This window comes from Pocillopora verrucosa, chromosome 7, assembly GCF_036669915.1.
Source record: "Pocillopora verrucosa isolate sample1 chromosome 7, ASM3666991v2, whole genome shotgun sequence".
NCBI classification, from domain to species: Eukaryota; Metazoa; Cnidaria; class Anthozoa; order Scleractinia; family Pocilloporidae; genus Pocillopora; species Pocillopora verrucosa.
The window spans coordinates 4,595,661-4,614,418 of record NC_089318.1 but is presented as its reverse complement, the minus strand read 5'-3'; the positions used below and the strand labels follow the sequence as shown (position 1 = coordinate 4,614,418).

The window sequence follows — 18,758 nt, the reverse complement described above, 5'->3', positions numbered from 1 at the left end:
TTTTTGTTTACCGGTGATGTTGATAAGGCCGCGATTCACTTGCTGTGTAAAATATGGACGGTCTACTGCGAAGCAGACGCAAATTTTCTTTCAGGACAGTTTTGATTTTATGTATTTTCTCTTAGTCGTTGTTACGAAATATTTCATTATTTCCTAAGAATAAAATAAACCAGTGGGGTGTTAATAATCATCTCCGTTACGCACAACAAGTAAAAAGGCTATAGCAACAGATTCGCTTCAATTCTTAACTGAGTAAACTTGTAGGTACGTGTAGCGTCCAAATTGTGATCAATGAACTACCCTCGGTATTTGTGAAGTTTCATTCATTTGGGGACGTCATAGTGAAAGCAACGAATCAGCGAAAACAGGTAGAAGAACCACTTTACCGAAAGCTTTACGGCTTATTTTTTGCATCTCCGCAGCTGGAAACTTTACTGATACCGTCAGCTACTCAAGCTATGAATTTGTGCTTGAAGCCGCCAACATCTCAACATGTTCAGTAATTGGCTGGTATAAACTGCACAGCCGGATATTTAGGACAGATTTTAGAAATGTGTTTACATATTTTTAGTTTTGGTCTTTTGCGTATTTGTTTGTTATTGTTTTGCCAATAAGGCCGGAACAGTCAGAATGTAGAATATTCTTTGGTAATGTCAAGGTCATGCGACTCGTCAAAGTTTAAATACTCTTGCTAGAAATATAGGTAATCAAAATGTCTACCGTTTTTTTGAGTTTAAATTGTACGGAACTAAATTCATTCATTAACCCTTTAACACGATACTTCTCCCTATAATAGCCTTACATTATGCAGCAAAGGGCAAATGAGAATACCAAACTTATCAGTTAGAAGTTGTCATCTTTATCTGGCACCAAATTCTCCTAACGTATTTACAAGGAATCGTATAAAAGCTGGGGGAGAGAATTAACAATCAGATCTTGAGAGTTAAAGGGTTAAAGACATGAAAAGACAAACATTTTAGTTAAACCCTTTATTTCCCATGTGTGACCAAGACAGAATTTCTCCATACAATATCAATACAAAAAGTGATAAGAATTCAGAGAAATATCAACAGGGAGTTATTAGTTGATTTAATACCAAATTCTCCAAACTAACATTATAAGAATTGTGCAGCCGACAGTAAGGAGAATTACTAATGAGATCTTGGAGTGAAAGGGTTCATTAACTTCAAGTGAGGGGTGACTTAGATTAAAACGTGGTATTTATCATAAACCAATTACACTGCAGTATGAATTTTTAAATTTTTTGTTGCTTCCCACAATTCCCTTCTTTCATCAAAGCAGAAGGCAAGATTAAGTCTAAACTCGAGCCAAGTGGCCCATAAGGCACTAGGACTTATTCCAGACTCCGAAGCATAAAGGCATAAGGTATTACTTCTCTCGCAATCTCCCAGGGAAAGATGCCAGAATGCTTGTCCATAGCAGGTTTTCCCCTTATGTTTTTCAGGCTTCCCGCCTCGCCGGCTGTACTCATTTATACTCCTTGGTAAAGAGAGGCGCAATTACAGGAAAGTTTAGGGTACCTCGTCTTTCTCTAAAAACGCAAATTCGACTTTTTAAGAAATGTATTTCAGAGGCCAACGTTTTGAATTCACCTTCTGAGTCTGCGGTCTAATTGGATTATTTGGGTCACATTAAGAGAGCGAAGCCAATGAAAATTCTTTCCAGTGTTTTGCTTTTATTTTTCTGTAATATTTCATTTTTTTTTTCACGCTAGTAAAGGCAGTTACTGAGGTTAACATGTGAAGGTTTTTAAAGGAGGCTCAACGCATGCGTCAAAGCTTAATTTCTCCGCCCTGTATAATTAAAAAATAACGAGTGCGCTCCTCGTGTAGTCTCATATGGTGTTGGTGTCCAATCGCTTTTGAGGAGCTTCCTTAAAGCTCAAGCAAAAAGAACTGTTTCCAATTAAGAATAACTTTTCTAAGGTCAAAAATTAGATTCAATATCTTTTCGTGACTTTCATGGATGTTTTTAACCACAACTTGAGCTGAAATCAATCATAAATTCCAAAGAAAACAAAAGGGCTTCGTGAAATAACTGACCCCAAGCGAATATCTGGCTTGCCATTGATTTACGACTTTAATGCTTGAATGCAACTCTCTGTGGGTTTATTGTTTGAGATGATGGGCAAGACAAAAGCGTATAAATGACGTCTACAAATAACTTACATGCAATAAAGATATCTGTCGGTACACATTCACCTGCTGGGAAAAGAATCTGATGAACGGAGTACCGCTGGCGTGACTACCACTATTCATTTAACGAGATATTTGAAGGTACTGCAAGGAAGTGATTCTAGTTTGCGTGTGTTGAAAGAACGCTAGAGCCACGGTCCAAAAGAATGTTAAGAATTGAATGATTGAAAAGCTCAGTCTTTGGTTCAAGTTGAACTCATTGTCAGACCCTATACGATTGCCATCAGTTACTCAAGCGAGTCTTAGAATTTGACAAATGACTGTCATAATGCTCCACTCGAGACGCAGCGATGTGAAGATGTGAAGTGGGTTGTTTTGTTAGCTGCGTTGTAATTAATGTAGTCGGAAAAAACTAAGTCAAGACTGCGCAGAAACCCTGCAAACGATCTGTATGTAAAAGGATCTAATCACTTTCATTGCACATTCCATACCACTCAATTTACGAAGAGCTCCAATATGATCTTTGAAGTATCTCTATTTTCATGGAAACAGTGTTCCACTAACGTTCATACGTAGGTGAGCAAGATCGAGGAGATACCGCAAAGCTGGATAACCATGAATACAACTTTACACCTGGGTTCTCTGGCAAATATTTCAACTGTCGCACTTCCAGAACTAGCCAGTCCGACTTCCGCGTGGTTTTCTGAAAATGGCAAGTTTATTACGACTGCTGAGTTTGTCGTAAGTGTACTGTTTTACTGCTGCGTGTTCCTCGCAATCCTTGTGGGAAACGTGCTAGTAATTTTAGCCTACGAGAGGAACTGGAGACTTCAAACTACCACAAACACTTTCATAATTGGTCTAGCTGTGTCGGATCTATTGGTTGGGTTCGTCTCAATCCCCTTTTGGTTGTATGTCTACAGCTGCCATTACTTGGACGTTACACTACATCCCGTTGGATACGAAATGTACATCACATTCGACGTGTTCATCGGATGTGCGTCGATCTTTCAACTTACTGCCATCAGTATAGAGAGATGCATCGCCATCGTCTGGCCGATCAGACACCGAGCCCTTCGCGAAGGGATCTTTCATGCGATGATTCTTGCCGCGTGGGGTTGTTCTGCGGTCATGGCTGGATTGTACCCGGTCCAATTGAAGCATTGGGAAGGGGGCTACACGGCATTTATCTTCTCTACTTGCTTCATTGGACCATTAATCGTCATGTCTGTAGTTTATTTCTTAATCTATGAGACAGCAAGGGACTCGAGGTCCAGGGTACACGCCGCAAGAGCAGCCCCCACAATACACAGAGAAATTCGTGTTGCGGGAACAGTGGCGCTTGTTACTGGAGTATTTATGATCGCGTGGTTCCCATTTTTTGTCGTCACTGTGGTTGCTACATACGATTTGGAACGCTTACCCGAACCACCTGGACTCTTCCGACTTATAGCCTTCGTCAAGGCCTTGCATTACATAAACTCGGCTCTAAATCCAATCCTGTATGGCTGCCGGAATCCAGAGATGAGGAAGACTATGCTCAATGTAGTGCGCCAATGCTATCCGCTCAGATCTCGTGAGCAGAGGCATCCATCTAGGCTGCAGGCGATGCTAGATCCTCGACGTACACGAGAGTTCTTACCCGGTACCTCGTTGGCAGTGCAGTGGCCTGACGAAAGACGAAGCACACCGATCATTGGCAACAACACTACTACAACGGTGGTTTCATTCGTTAATCGAGATGGGTATGTGGAGTCAAGGCCAACAAGCGTACATCAATAAATTTTATTATTGATCACTTTTTAATGCAATGCTCTCTCATGAAAATATATTTTTTAGATGAACTTGCATTCGTTGGTGCCGATTAGCTGACGATGCTGAAGAATCCCCCAAAAAATTTTATGCAATGTTAGCGTGACAGTGTGTGAAAATGTAATTAACCCGCGGTAAATCAATAAGTTTAATTTTGTTTAATTCAACGTTAAAATGCAATGGATAAAAAATAAGATAATTACATATTATGTTTGCAGTCAATATGGCAAAACTTTCCTCGCTTGATTTGTATTTTGATCAGAGTTAAAATGATAATTTTAAACTTTTGCCAATAATGTCTTCAAAGGAGCAGGTTCTCATAATCAGCATCCATATGCGCTTGTACATAAATAAAGGACATGAAAGTCACCATCCTAAAAGCAGTTTTAAGAAATAGGGTTTAAGAAAGTAAATCGAGACAACCATATATGCCTCCAGGCTCAGTTCACTTATTAGTGGGGGGAGGATGGGGGTAGAAGGAGGAAGTGTTCTGATCCCATCTCGCGCACAAATTTTAGAAAAATTAATGCGTCACGTGTACTTTAAACAGTATTTCACGCGTGATGAATTTAAAAAGGGAAAACATCAAATCTCATCTTACCTTGCTCTTCTGAAAAATTAACACATCAAGTATTAATCTCGCGTTACCTATAAACCTTTGTCACCCGGCCTCTAATTATTCTAATTTCTCCGCACCCCCCCCCCCCCCCCCCCCAGCCGAAAAGACTTGCCTCCCTTATTTGGTGTCTCTTACACAAATGAACTTGTCTTATTTTAAGACCACTGGCCAAGATACACACACTGTAAAAATTCAACATGGCAAAATGGAATAGTAACGTGAGGCATATTGAGCAGAAATAACGCGTTTCTGGCGCTTGCTAAGACAGAGTGCTGATTTAACAATCTAGATAAAGCTCGTCACTCGTTACTTATAGGAAAAGAATGGAGAACATAGATGTATTTATCATGGATCCAACTTTTATTGACCTCCTAGTGTATGACCTTTGGTTGCAAGGATTCTCTGGTTAGTAGCTGTCAATAAATCCAAAAGCAATCTATTTGTTATTTGAAAATAAATGAAATCTAATGTTACTCACTTTATTCTTCTATTATTCCACATTATAAGAAAAATAGTTTTCGCTATATCTGGCGGCTTGTATATGTTACCCAATGGCCACAAGTTTAAATCGTTGTCACTAATTCTAATTACTGTTGACTGTTACCATCATAAAATAAAGTCTTTTACTTGCTTACGTATTAAGGGTTTTTTAATTTCGTCTTCAGTGTAACGTTTTTCAATATTTATTATTTTTGTGTGCAAAAAAAGTCCCTGTTCCATTCGCACTGTGACTGATCACCAAATTTTGACCGAAAATGCATTCCAGAAGGCCTTTATCCGATCTTGTTGATGCATTTAACACGATGTATTTGACCCATCTTCGAACAGTACATTGGGTCTACAAACAAATGGGTATTGTTTGGTTTTTAACATTATAGAGAACTGCTTTAAAGTCTTTGGTAAGATTTCTGCACAGCCCCTTGCTAATTGTTTAACAAAGCTAAGGTCACAAAGTTATTCTGTTGTTTTTGCCATTGTTTTCTTTATCCAAGAACTGTATGGATAATGAAGTATGGGGTTGTATGGTATTCTTTCAGCAGAGTCCTCTTCATGAAAACCAAATAAATACATATTTTTCTCTCCCATTAGAAAATGAAGCAGCACAGAGGAGAAAATGCGATGAGAAATTCAAGAATTTTGGGGCATCTCATGCCATCATCACAAGCGACACTCAGGATCAGTTTCGACTGTTCTACATGCTGGAACGTTTTCTTCAATCTCCTCCAATGCTTGCCAAGCAAATGTTATTGCAAATATCTCCAGATGTTCAAGATATATTAATTGAAAGGCATGTAACACCTGTTTTTTGTTGATAGATATTCAACTTTCTTGATCTGAATGATCAAATATTACATTCATCTTTTCAGGGGGTATACACATTTCTCTTGTTAACTAGCACAGAGAATTGAGGTTTTTATCAGGTATTTATTTTTATAGGGGTTTCAATAGCAACAGCTTTTGATACACTGGATACTCCTTTGTAGTCTGACTTGAGATATCATTATACATGTTTATTGTTAACAGGTATTATCAGTTTGACAAGGAGGTAGTAAGGGAACTCTTAGGAAAAAAACTCACTGGACGCGTGCGCAAAGACTTGGACGATGTCAGTGAGAAGACAAATATCCCCTTGAAGAGTTGTCGCCGACAGGTGAGTTGTTGACACAACTTTTTTGTGTAAACTTAATGTGAAATAATTAAATTACATTCACCATGGATCTTAACTTTGATATGTACTGATGATGATGAGGGAAAAGTATGCAATGTTGGCCGCATTGTAAAGTGGTCTAAGGCTCTGATTTTATTTTTAATCTGCAAATGCCAAGGACTTAAGTCTTCCTCTCTGATAGCTAAAATTCTGCAAGCCAAGTTTCTTACATATAGCCAGACCTTATCATGGTTTCTGTACCATAAATCAACTAGAAGTATTGGTACCCCTTCGATCCCTCTCTCCCACCCTTGATGAGAAGCTGGCCCAATCACATGTTGCCCCCAGTAATTTCATTAGCTTTCCCAGACAGTTCAATGGTACCCATTAACACTCCTGTGTTGTCAGAGGCATTGTGAGTATAAATTGTCATGTCCAAGAGCATAGCACAATGACCCTGCTATGTCTTGAATCTAGACCTGTTGACCAGCAGTCAAGCATGTTAACTGTCAAGCCTCTGTTTCTCCACTGGTGCATACGTGAATGCCTTGTTCTTCACATTTGGAACTTCAACCCATTTGCTAAGCTATATTAAAAAGCCAAATGGCTTACAGTTACCAACTGGTATTTTTTCAAATTTACGTCTACTACTTACTCTAATTGTTTATTTGATGTCATCAAATGGGAAGATAGGCCAATGCATGTGGATCTGTATGGAATTATTTGATTATTTTTCTAACTTATCTTTTTAAATTGTCCTTATTTTATATCAAAGTTCACACAGCAACCAAGTGGACAATCAGACATGGTTTGATGCTACTCTGGTTGGTAAAGGGTGATAAAGGCACTAGACAGGGGTGTCGAAACACTGGGTCTATGAATTGTAACTTCTTTGGTTACATTCATTAAATCTGTAAACCAGAGTAGCATCAAACCATGTCTGATTGTCCTTATTTATTACTAATCTGATTCATGTATGTGTATTTTCTAGTTTGACAATGTCAAAAATGTACTCAGAGCAATTGAAGAGACTGAAGGAGGAGGCCTTACAGACACTGTAAAGAAATTGTTTCTTCTTTCAGATTCATTGGCAAGGTAAATGTAAAACAATTACACACTCAGGTAAATACGCAATGATTATAAAAATTACAGTATTATATTGCAACAAATGATGTTGCTGGGCATGTCCATCCCCCAATTCCTGTTGACCAATTCCAATTTTCATCTTGTACAGCAAATAGATTCCTTGTTGCCGTAGGTGTGTACAGTCATTGTAACAAATCACAGATGATGTCATAATGTGCCCAAAACTTGACTGCACCTTGTGAGCAACTTTTTTGTTCTTACCACATTTTAATGTCATCTGTTATTACTGAACAGACATACAGACACATGGAATCTACCATTTGTTAAATATACACAATTTTACTGTATAATGTATATATTCCTGCAGCCAGAGAATATCTGGACGAACAAACTTTTCCATTCCTGTGGGATGTTGCTGTTTAAGGTTTACGTCTTTACAAGGGCTTATATTTTTCAGCCTCAATTGACAAAAGGCAATGCTCAACTGCTCTGTAATCTTAATTTGCCTGTGTTTTCTTTATTGAAGGAAAATTTCTCAGTAGAGAAAACCTTTTTTGCCCTCAAGGGTTTCCCTTTGGTTTGAGATTCTTTCAAATGTGCATAATTTTACAAATGGGTCATTTAACTGTCTTTACTTTCATCTTTTAACAGACAATATGCTTGTATCTGCTTCATGGCTATCAACAAATTTGAAACAGGAAAGAAAAGGTTGGTGTACTGGAATGACATGTCAAGTGACAACTTAAGGTGGTGAAGATTGAATTCAAAACTCCATGGAATACAACATTATTATTATGATTGTTGGATTGTTGTACTTTAAAAATCTTCTTTCCTGCTAATGTACAGATTGTCATAAAATAAAAATTTTGGGCACAGGTAAGAAACAATGTTATTTATCCTTTTAATTCCCAGAAGTGACGAACATGTAACTCCTCCTTATAATATCCTTGCATTTTCTAACAAATAGTTAACAAGAATACTAAAACTTATAGGGAGCCACAACTGTCTGAGAGGAACAGGTGCACTCTGATATATGAAGAGATTTCTTCTTACTTGACAGGCTCTCCTACCTTTCATTTGATGACCTTGTGTTCTGTGCAGAGCAGATGTTAGATCACTGGACAGTTGGATCAGTAGAAGGCTCCACTGGTCAGTGTCTTTGAAAATTGCTGACAAAAATTTTTGTTAACTTTAATTCTTTCAAATGGATTAAATATCAGTTGATAATTTATGAAAGATAGAGGTGAACTTTGTCAACACTAACCTTTTTTTTGACCCTTGAACTCTCATGGGTGACCAAGATAGAATTTCTCCTTACAAAATCATTACAGTGTCAATCAGACAGGTAATGAGAATAAAGAAAAATATCAATTGGGGCATTATTAGTTGATCCAATATCAAATTCTCCAAACTAACACGGTAAGAATTGTGTGGCTGGCAGTAAGGAGAATTATAAATGAAATCTTAGGAGTAAAAGGGTTTACTGTAGGATTATGAGAGACCCAGGGCCAAAAATTAGATTTTTTATTTCCTCTTACCTTTTGCTTTTTGTGTGTGCTTTTTATCTATTTTCTTCATTCTTTTCATTATTTAGTTATTTTTATTTATTTGTTTACTCACACTTTTTCATTAGAATTGTGCTATTTGCTAGAAAACCCTTTTAAACAAGAAAAAATTTAAAAAAGTAACAGCTAATAACAATTTAATTATTTTTATTCAATTATTTATTTACCTGCCTTTTTTCAATGAAATTGTACTTTCCAAAACAATAAAAAAGTAACTGTGATAGAAGAATAAATAAAAAGAAACAAATGGAAATTAAAATTGATTTAATAACAACAGAGGTTATTCTCTTTATATGAATATTTTACTGTTGTTGTTTGAGTAAACAGGGCCTTTTTTAGAACATCATTTTAGATAAATCAGTGTCAGTTTAAAGTGCTAATGATGGAATTTGAAAAGCATATTAACCAACCTTGTTTAAGATTTAATGGTTTAATCTATTTTTTTCATTTGACTGCTTTTTATTTCACTTGTGCATTGATATAATGATTCATTTGTCTTGTTTTCTGCCATTACTTTCTCTCTCATTAATTCACCTACTAGTACTAACAAAGCTTTAGATTAAATTTTAATTTATCACTAACCATTCACAGAATCATGTCTACTACCTTTGGTCAAGGTCGTCATCTGTAAGCATTTTTATACTTTGAAGAATTACAAAATTTTTGTACTTCTTAAGTTCCGCCATTTGCCAGAATTCCTAGAATGTGTGACGACAGTAAACCAGCTTTGATTTAAGTGAATGTAAGACAGGTAGTTTGATTTATTAATCAGATTTTAAGGCATGACTAGTGCTTTTAAGTACTTAAAAACTTTTTTCCTGAATTTTTTACTTTGTATTTTATAACAAGGAGGCAAAAGGATTATGTCTCCTTAGCAATTTCATCCATCTTGGAAACCTCAGAGTTGTGGTAGAATAATTATAAACATGTATTTAACAAAGAGGATGATCATTTAAATGCAAAGTAAAAAATTAATGAGATAAATGTTAATTAAAATTTTTTTCAATACTAACATTGATTTACTTGAGCACAAAACCACTGAAAGCCAAAAACTTTGCTACAATGAGCAGTAATTGCAATCACCGATAAATTTGTTTTGGTTTTTTTTATTTCACCTGAATTTACTTGCTACAAGATTTAATTAGGAAATTAGCGAACAATTTATTTTTGCAAAACTGTACATGCAATTTTTCATTCTTTTCTAATTGATATTGATGCGTTTGTGCCTCCAGTCAGTTATTATCCAGTTACCATTTTGTTGTGCAGGAATTATTGTGCTTTCTAATAAGGTTACTGATTTTACCCTTGAAGTAACTTTTCTGCCACTCATGGCACACATTTCACTGTTTCCCTTGAGCTGAGGTAGGGATATCATTATATGATTTGCTGCCCCCTCACAGGGTGGTGGGTGGGGAGAGGGGAACTAGTGTCATCTTTCAATGTCACTGAGAGAGGATGTGGCTCAAAGGTACCCCACCCTCAACTGATTGGGACATAGTACTCAGGGAGAGGGGGGGGGGGAGGAAGGGTTACCTTTTTAATTACTAGCTGTATGAGTGGCTATCATTGGGATGCCAAAACCTCTAACTTAAACATTCATGATTTATTTGTGTTCAGCTGATGTTGGAGATACAGGTGCAGAGTTTGACAGAGGTTTCCTACAGGAGTTGAGAGACCTGAAGGTGTTTGTGAATGATAAAGAGATTGTGGATGAGCACAGAAGGTTTGTATGACAACTTTGTACAAAATTTGCAGTTGCCTTTTTTTTTCAAGAAAGTTGCTTTAAGTCTTAGGGTAATGGTTTACAAGATGGACCTCAAACAATTCTGACTGCCAGAACTGAAAACTTTACTGTTTTTCTCAGTTTTTGAAATACTGGAACAACATCAGTTTGAGTAGAATTACAAAGGATAAAATTTTTGAAATTTCATGAATTTCAATAATTTTGTGCACTTAGTTATAATAGGGAAATGTTTTGTTTTTTTCAGCTTGGTTTGCAATGATATAGCGAAGCGGTTTACCAAAAAGTTGGCCAAGTCTGTGGAGAACAATTTCAAGGTACTTTGCTAGATTTCTTTTTAAAGTTTGCATCTCTACAATGGTAAAAATATGTTTTTTTATCAGTGTTGCCATTACTCACCACCACTTTTGAAGTGGCATTTGAGCATCCCTTCGTCATTAGGGATTCAGCTGGAACGTTTCTTCGCCAGCGGCTAAGTATGAGGCCTGGAGCGAACCGAGTCGGCAAGAAGTCTGCTAAGAGTCTGGTAACTAGCGTCGGACCCGAAGCAGACCTCAAAGATTTGTTTTCGATCTTCCCGCGGGCGGAGAGATGCGCGTCCTGCAGCCCTTTGATCAGCTTGCTGATAAACATTTATTCCTTGTGTGGAGAGAGAGGGACATTGTGTGGATAGAGTATCTAGCCTTTGAATACAAGGCCATGATCAGGCCAATTAATAAAGGGGGTTAGTCTCTAAAGAAACGGTGGTGCTGCATTGGTGGAAGAGTACAACAGGGTCATTCAGTATTGTCAACTGAGTTGATAACGTAAATTGGCCACCGTAAAGACTTTCAAAGCTGACGTTTCGAGTGTTAGCCCTTCGTCAGAGCGAATGGCTCCAGGCCAGCATTTAATGACTAATGACTTATGACTAAGCCAGCATTTTAAATGAGGCATCACCATAAGGGTTACATGTAGCGTACAGCATTAAATGAGCCAATGGAAATTCCTAATTTAAATTTATGCACATTTCCTCTTCATTCTCCCAGAATGGGTATTTCAGTGTTGATGAAATCAATTTAACATCACTTGTGATTGCTGCAATCCGATTGGCTTCTAGCAGTGACTTAAGTAGTTAATCACAAAGTAACCAATCAGATTTCAGAATTCTTAATCACATTATTATTATTTTTTTTTATTTTCGTTTGCTATTGGATCAGTGAACTATCGGCTCTCACCAATATCCTGTTTTTAGGCGACTAAATTGTGCGATTTAAAAAAATAGATTTAGTAATGTGAGAATTGAACTTTTGTTTCGTGCAATTTTTAGTCAGAAATCTCACTTATTAATTCTTCTGATAAACCTCATTACCTGGCTATGTTCAATGCGCATGTCACTTTCTCACTTTTTCTTCATACACACTGTACCTCTCTCTACACTGTATGTATATTTACCTTATATATTTTCTGTCTCTGTTTCTCTATAGAATCTCTGTCGAGGTCTCCTAACTATTGCCGCCGGTCTTATCCACAGTAAAGAAGTCAAGGATGTTTTAAGTGACTTTGTAGAAAAGGTATTGTACAAATAAAATATATTGAAGTTCACACGGCAACCAGGTGGACAATCAGACATGGTTTGATGCTACTCTGGTTTATACAGAGTAGCATCAAACCATGTCAGGTATTGTACAAATTGTAGCTGAAGTTGTGGATTTGACACGACTTTGCGAGACATTTATGACAAGTGCGAACAGCCTTACTGAAAGAAAAATTGTCAAAATCAAACGCATCTAGGTAAATGTAAAGTAAAATCCAATTCATTCCCACGCCGCCAGAGTATATTCCGTAGTGCACCTGGATGTAACGCTAGTCCATCACCAATTACTCCCTTCCCCCTTCTCCCCTCTTTCCCCTTGAAATTCCGACAAGTTTCCGCGCCTTTTACTGTTGCCAGTTTTGTTAATATTATTAACCTTTCAACTCCCATAAGTGACCAAGACAGAATTTCTCCCGACAATATCAATACAATATCAACCAGATAAGTGATAAGAATGAAGAGATATATCAATTTGGGGATAATAAGTTGTTCCAATACTAAATTCTCTGAACTAACATTATAAGAATTGTATGGTTGACGGTAAGGAGAATTACAAATTTGATCTGGAAGTTAAAGGGTTTATATTCACGCGAGTGACGAGGGACATTGTTGGACTGTTGCGAATTAAATATGTAAAGGAAAAAAATAACAAAAAAACAGTTTGGAATGAAGCTGCGGTGATTTCACGGGCAACTCTTTGTGGACTGTTTTTCCGGATTGAAATTATAAACTGGATTTATTTTTAGTTATGTGTGCGTGTGCGTGCGCGCGTGCGCATGCGTGTGCGTGTACGTGTACGTGTACGTGTGCGTGTGCGTGCGCGTGCACGCTTGAGTGTGGAGGGAGAAAAGGTGTATTAGCAAGGACGAACTAACTACTAACTCAATCCAGCGGTGACGTCAGTTCCAAACCCAGGCCACAGCTCTCATCATGATTCCATGGCTCTGCTCCCCAGAACGTCTTCTTTAGGTTTTTACTGTTTTTTTTAATATATTTTTTGTTTTATTTTTCTTCATGTAGTTCATTGAATCGTGCAAGCAGCAAGAGTGGGATGCGAATGAGACGGACATTTTCCTCGGCTCTTTGGTGGATACCTGCGGCAAATTGGATTCTTTACACAGGTAGGTAAACTATATGAATTGCTGAATGTTGAAAAATAAAATATCATCGTTCTCTACACCACAGAAGCTCTCAAGAGAATATCTACTGTACGCGATGAGTGCAGGCGCAAATCGAACGGGCGTTTACCAGAGAGCCTTCTGCGGGATGAAAGACGCGACCATCTTCGGACTTGGTTTCAATCATTTGTGTTACATAAAAGTAACACGCCACCTCAGGCACCTTTTGAGAACGAGGAAAATGTTTTAAAACATTCCGGGTAAAATTGCAGATCTATGTACAGGGGAACTGTCTCGAGACCAAAGCGACCCTTGAAGTATCCGCGCTACCTTGTCTCTGTGAAAAAGAAAGTAGTCATTCGTCAGAAGGAAACTTTGATGCAAACTCATATGCGTGTATTTTTTTATGTGTGCGTGTGTTGCGCATGCAAAACGTGAGAATTCCACGCTTGTAATGCGCTTGTAATGCGCTTGTAATGCTGCGATACACGAGAGCCTTGCTGTAAAAGATAGCTTGGGTAGACAAACACGGAAGGGGTGAGACGAAGCAAAAAGAGAACGAAAATAAATAAGAGTGAAGAGGATATTTAACATGGATTTATATCAATGACATTGATAAATTGGCAAGATTTTGTTTAGACACATACACACTATTTGACAGCTCTCTTGACAATGCTTATTTTTAAGTTATTTGATCGTAATCTTGGCTCTTTACTCTACAGAAGTAACTTGGAACGCTTGATTCCAGTGTATTCACGTTACATGACCGTCTGCCAGAAGTGCATCGTGAGAATGTACCACGACTGAACGAAAACTTCGACATCTCAGAATGCAGCAGGGCAAAATACGTCCAGCTCCTTCCTACGGCTCAAGGAAACCTGACATGCAAGCACTTAAAAATGGAACTGCGAGGACAGAGTGAAGGAGGAATGAATTCTGAATGAAGAGAGGCACAACTGCTGTGCCTAATGGGAGACATGTTTTGATTGAATAATAGTCAACTTCCTGTCACAAATTCAGCCATTACAGCCAGGAAGAAATCTTCGGGATTTTAACCGAAAAACCCGGCATCCATAGCAATTTATGGTCATGATGAGATCCGCTCCTGAATAAGTTGCAGCCAATTAGAGAAGTGCTTAGAAAGAGGTGTAGTGCCCAGATGTAGTTCGGGGGCTCAGATTTTAGTCGTGATTTCCAACCGCTGACCGGGAAATAAGCCCAGACTCCTCCCTTAAAAAGAGGGGATTCTTTTCGAGTGGATTGAAGAAAAGAAACGGCGAAGATAGAGCCTAGTGGATACAGTCAGACTAGACTACGAGAAAGAAGTCCCTCCCTTTTGACGAGGTCTGTCACGCGAGTCCAAATAATCAGCGGCAGACTCGCGCGACTGACTTCTCCGAAAAGGGGAGACTGTTGTTAGTCTCAAACCGGACTAAGAGATCAAGCAATAATAAGTGATCTCTTACCCCGTTTATTTGTTTAGTTTTGTCCTCAAGTTAGGTTACAATTTCAAGGACATGAAGGGAGGACATGTATCCTAATTTTCGATTTGTCGCTCGCTACCGAAGCCCGCTATCCCACCTAGTTTATACTGAGGAGTAATGAGTTATATATTAAGGGTCACGGCTAACTAAAAATAAAATGATTAGAAGTGAAACAACTCGTTGCAAAAAAAAATGGCTGTGCTTAAGCCTGCGATTAGACTATTATCAACGCTACTCGCATGCTTCCCTTTTTTGTGAAAGTCGACGCCAGACCCCTCGCGGACTTACCACAGTCCGCGGACGCACTCTACTTGCAAAATCTAAGAGATTTTTTGCACAGCAGCACTAATAGGAGTCGTCTCGCAAGCTAACAATGTTTTCTATTTCGGTGTAGAGATACCAGCGAAGGGAGCTTTAACATGTTGCAGGCTCCCCACCCCTCAATTGATCAACGGGGTGAACCGAAACTGGGAAATTTTCGCTTAGACTCATGCCACATACTTTTCCTTTAATTTGTGCTTGACTTGTAAGTATTTGGTAGCCTGCGTTCACACGTTCGATACACTCGGTCACATATTTCAAGCACACTACTTAACCGCAGACAAGTGGCAATCACCAGTTAAAAATAGATTGATGGAAAAACCAGATAACTCAGATTTTGATATTATGGGAACAATGTCAAGCGCTCAAGATGAGAGGCACAAAACGAAAGCAATGAATAGGTTAGTCGTTATTTAGTGATTTTATTTTCCCTTTTACTAAAATTGTTGTTGCTCCTCAAGGAAACCGCTGGAGTAAACCTTTCACTACCGTCTCGCATCACGACTCGATTTAAATTAAGACGGCTTTTATCCATTAAGAAGTGCACCTGACAGTACGTTCGAATCACGCGAGCAATACCTTGAATGTTGTGCATGTTGATGTAAATAATGCTAAGAAAAAAGGTGAAGATAAAACTAGCTATGTGGAGTGAAGCTGTGTTCTTTTACACGTCATAAATACGACGAAATTTCGGGATTCCCCGAAAAAACTGACGTAGCGTGACAAACCGTGCACTCAACCGCAGCAAATTTAAGAAACAACAGCGAGGACACGTTCATTTTAAAGTTCCTTTGACGCTAATGCGATGAGTCTTAGAAACACCGCAGCATCAAACCAAGGTAAGATGAGCATTAAAATCATTTGATAGTCATTCCTAGGAATTTCAATTTGCGATCGACATGTTCAAACTGAGTATACTAAAGGAAAGGAATGGCTCGTTGCATGCATATGAAGCTTTTGCTTTTTCACTCTTGAGCGCTTTAGATCCTTAGAACTCTACTATTGTTATGCTGTATCGCTTTACGTCGGAGTAAACTTGAGAGAATGGGGATTTATCTAAGGTTGAATTTTCTGTACTGCAATCGTAATCTCGCAATGGTATATTCAGTTCTTCATAACTCATTATCCTTGAGATTTAGTTATGTTTCCGGTAGGTATGAGGGAAGAAAGAAAAGATATTTACCGATGGCTAGCGGCTCGCAATCTACCTATTTCAGATTCATGTCTAAGAACAACACCTTTGCCTATCAACCATAATTTCGATGCGTCGGTTTAGTTGAAATAGACAGAAAGCAGGAATTCAATCGAAAGACGGAATCACAGCGGACCTTGAGAAGAATTTCAATCGAGTGATCTTCTGTCACGGGATTAAAATTCTTTCTTTGTTGCGCGTTTTTTGTCACGCGATCCTGCAGTCGTTACGCACTCATCACTTTTATCGCCTGTTGTCCCATTTCAAGTAATTTAAGGTAAGCATTTGTTGACTTTAATTTTCCAGGGGCCAATGATGGTGAGGATGAAGTCGATGCCATCTTTAGGTAGGTTTTTCCTTATGGTCTACGATGTAACATTTTTTTTTCGCAAAAAAACCGAATCGGATTTTTATCTCTAGCCTGCGTAACACTCCTCTCCGTTTTCTTTTAGCTAGGCGTTAGCTAAGCGGAAAGCATGCACGCGACGGCATGCCGCTTTGGGAGCAAATAGCTCATAGATTACGTTGTAGGGACGAAGACTTCCCAAAAATACTCTCTCTCTCACAAAGCAAATTGTCTGCAGCGATTTTTGTCGCAGTAGACCATTTTTCATCAGAGCAAGGAGCTGCGGTTGTACTCGCTATGTCTGGACCAGACATTTTGATTTTTTGTCTTTTAGACACAGCAAACAACGCTTCCATGAGGCACACTTGGGGATCCTCGATGCACTGCAAGAATTGGTCATCTCATCAACGCGCAAAGCAGAAGAGGAGGAAGCCCTGTTCAATGGAGAGTTACAGAGCAGCCGTTTTCTCTACGAAGGGAATAAAGCTCGCAAGTTCGTGGGAAAGATATTCCTGCAGAACGGAAATCAAGGAACGGGTACAATGTTGACCGAAAGGATCCTGCTTACAGCCTCACACGTTTTCAAGAATTGTAAAGAGGGCGAGGTGTCGTTTGAACAAGTCGATCCAAACGCAAGCTTCTACAAGATGTCAGAGGTGAAATTTGCCCTCGAACCGGACACGTGTTTCGTGTCACATCCAGATAGTAGTCTCGACATCGCGTTGATTGCTGTGTCCGAGAGATCGCTTGACGGCGGAACGCCTTTAAGTGAAGTGAGTTACTGCACGAAGATATTACCTTCAATAACAGCAGGCACTCACGTGAATATCATCCAGTATCCTGAAAATAGCAACCAGATGGTGGTGCTGCGAAGCAACCAAATCCTTCACTACGATGAAAGTTTTCTGAAGCTTTTCTCCAAGGACTTTATCGAACACCACCGCTTCGAGACTCGGCGGCGTGCAGTGAAGAAGAGCTCGTGGAAGTGGCCATTTAGCAAGGCACGAGAAAAAGCAGCTGATTCGGATTCCAGTTCGCCATTTCTACATTACAGAGCCGATACCAAGTACGGTTCCTCTGGCGCGCCATGTTTTGACGACATGTGGAATCTGATTGGTTTCCATCACTGCGCACTCTCCGTGGAGCACAAGAATAGGCCAAATATGTTTACTTATGCGGCTAATGAAGGTGTTAGAATTAATGTTGTTACTGAGTGGGCCGATGAGGCACTTGCTAGCTACAACCTTTAAAACGTATTACCGTGAAAAATTTGGGGAGCTAATTGGAGGAAATTAAACTTCACTGGACACTTTCCTAAAACTGCGACTAAACTTGAAATTCTAAATTTAGAAGTTTGGTGATGTCGATTGAAAATTACCCCTTATTATAGAAAACAAACCAACCACCCTTTTATTTGAAAGATGACGTCAGAAAACAACCTGACGTCATTCCGGTGATCCATAAAAGAATACTGTACGCTACTTTTTAAACTGAGATAGAATTCAAACTGTTAAGTTTTATATAAAAAAAATAGCAACTCAGATCACTCTCCCTAGACGGTTGTTGTCAACTTGAGTCAATTATACATCTCTGCTACAGCCAGGCGTGTGGATATGAATTATTAATTAGTCACCGAAATGAACCTTGATAGATCATCATGATTGAGTTAGCTTGTACGATGAATCTCGGTTTTAGTAAAGCTATTGCAGAAAAGAAACTTGAAAAAATTCTGGCTGAGATGAGATTCGAACTCGTGCCTCACAGATACCAATTGCAAAATTTTGGAGGGTTCTTTTTTCCCGTGGACGAATCTGATCAATTTGTTGGCGGTAATGACGTGATTCAGAAAAGTGTCGAAAAGTCTCTTTTTTACAAAGCATCCTTAGAAAAGTAATGTTCAAAGCTACTTCAGTGTGTCTATTTTGCTTATTTGCAAATTTTATACAAAATAATTTTCAAATTATTTGCCAATTATACACGAAATAAATTATATTATGACCTGTGAATGTGAGTCAAATTGATCGATCCTCGAAGGTTTGTGCAATGACAGAAAGTGAATGACTTGAGAACTGTCTTGTCCATGTAGAAATATAC

At 38.6% G+C, this 18,758-nt stretch overlaps 3 protein-coding genes across 3 annotated transcripts; all 3 read left to right on the top strand.

Annotated features, from left to right (window-relative positions):
* Positions 1-1,960: 1,960 nt before the first annotated feature.
* On the top strand, positions 1,961-4,337 carry LOC131789086 (beta-1 adrenergic receptor-like). Its single transcript, XM_059106161.2, has one exon. It carries the CDS (start codon positions 2,772-2,774, stop codon positions 3,936-3,938), a length of 1,167 nt encoding a protein of 388 aa, XP_058962144.2. The 5' UTR covers positions 1,961-2,771; the 3' UTR covers positions 3,939-4,337.
* A 148-nt stretch (positions 4,338-4,485) lies between these two features.
* Positions 4,486-14,970, top strand: LOC131789087 (acidic fibroblast growth factor intracellular-binding protein-like). Its single transcript, XM_059106162.2, has 11 exons — positions 4,486-4,992; positions 5,677-5,875; positions 6,112-6,238; positions 7,227-7,330; positions 7,973-8,029; positions 8,382-8,470; positions 10,504-10,609; positions 10,875-10,944; positions 12,094-12,180; positions 13,224-13,324; positions 14,044-14,970. Exons 1-11 carry the CDS (start codon positions 4,911-4,913, stop codon positions 14,126-14,128), a joined length of 1,107 nt encoding a protein of 368 aa, XP_058962145.1. The 5' UTR covers positions 4,486-4,910; the 3' UTR covers positions 14,129-14,970.
* A 540-nt stretch (positions 14,971-15,510) lies between these two features.
* LOC131789106 (uncharacterized protein y4fB-like) lies at positions 15,511-18,670 on the top strand. The gene is made up of 3 exons (XM_059106182.2): positions 15,511-15,965; positions 16,625-16,664; positions 16,999-18,670. The coding sequence occupies exons 1-3, from the start codon at positions 15,932-15,934 to the stop codon at positions 17,912-17,914; spliced, it is 990 nt and encodes a 329-aa protein (XP_058962165.2). The 5' UTR covers positions 15,511-15,931; the 3' UTR covers positions 17,915-18,670.
* Positions 18,671-18,758: the final 88 nt, after the last annotated feature.

Coding starts and splice junctions, on each gene's coding strand:
- LOC131789086 (XM_059106161.2), top strand. CDS start 2,772: ATGAATACAACTTTACACCTGGGTTCTCTGGCAAATATTTCAACTGTC.
- LOC131789106 (XM_059106182.2), top strand. CDS start 15,932: ATGAGTCTTAGAAACACCGCAGCATCAAACCAAG. Junction 15,966..16,624: donor CACCGCAGCATCAAACCAAG/GTAAGATGAGCA, acceptor TTAATTTTCCAG/GGGCCAATGATGGTGAGGAT. Junction 16,665..16,998: donor GAAGTCGATGCCATCTTTAG/GTAGGTTTTTCC, acceptor TTTGTCTTTTAG/ACACAGCAAACAACGCTTCC.
- LOC131789087 (XM_059106162.2), top strand. CDS start 4,911: ATGGAGAACATAGATGTATTTATCATGGATCCAACTTTTATTGACCTC. Junction 7,331..7,972: donor CTTTCAGATTCATTGGCAAG/GTAAATGTAAAA, acceptor ATCTTTTAACAG/ACAATATGCTTGTATCTGCT. Junction 10,945..12,093: donor CTGTGGAGAACAATTTCAAG/GTACTTTGCTAG, acceptor GTTTCTCTATAG/AATCTCTGTCGAGGTCTCCT.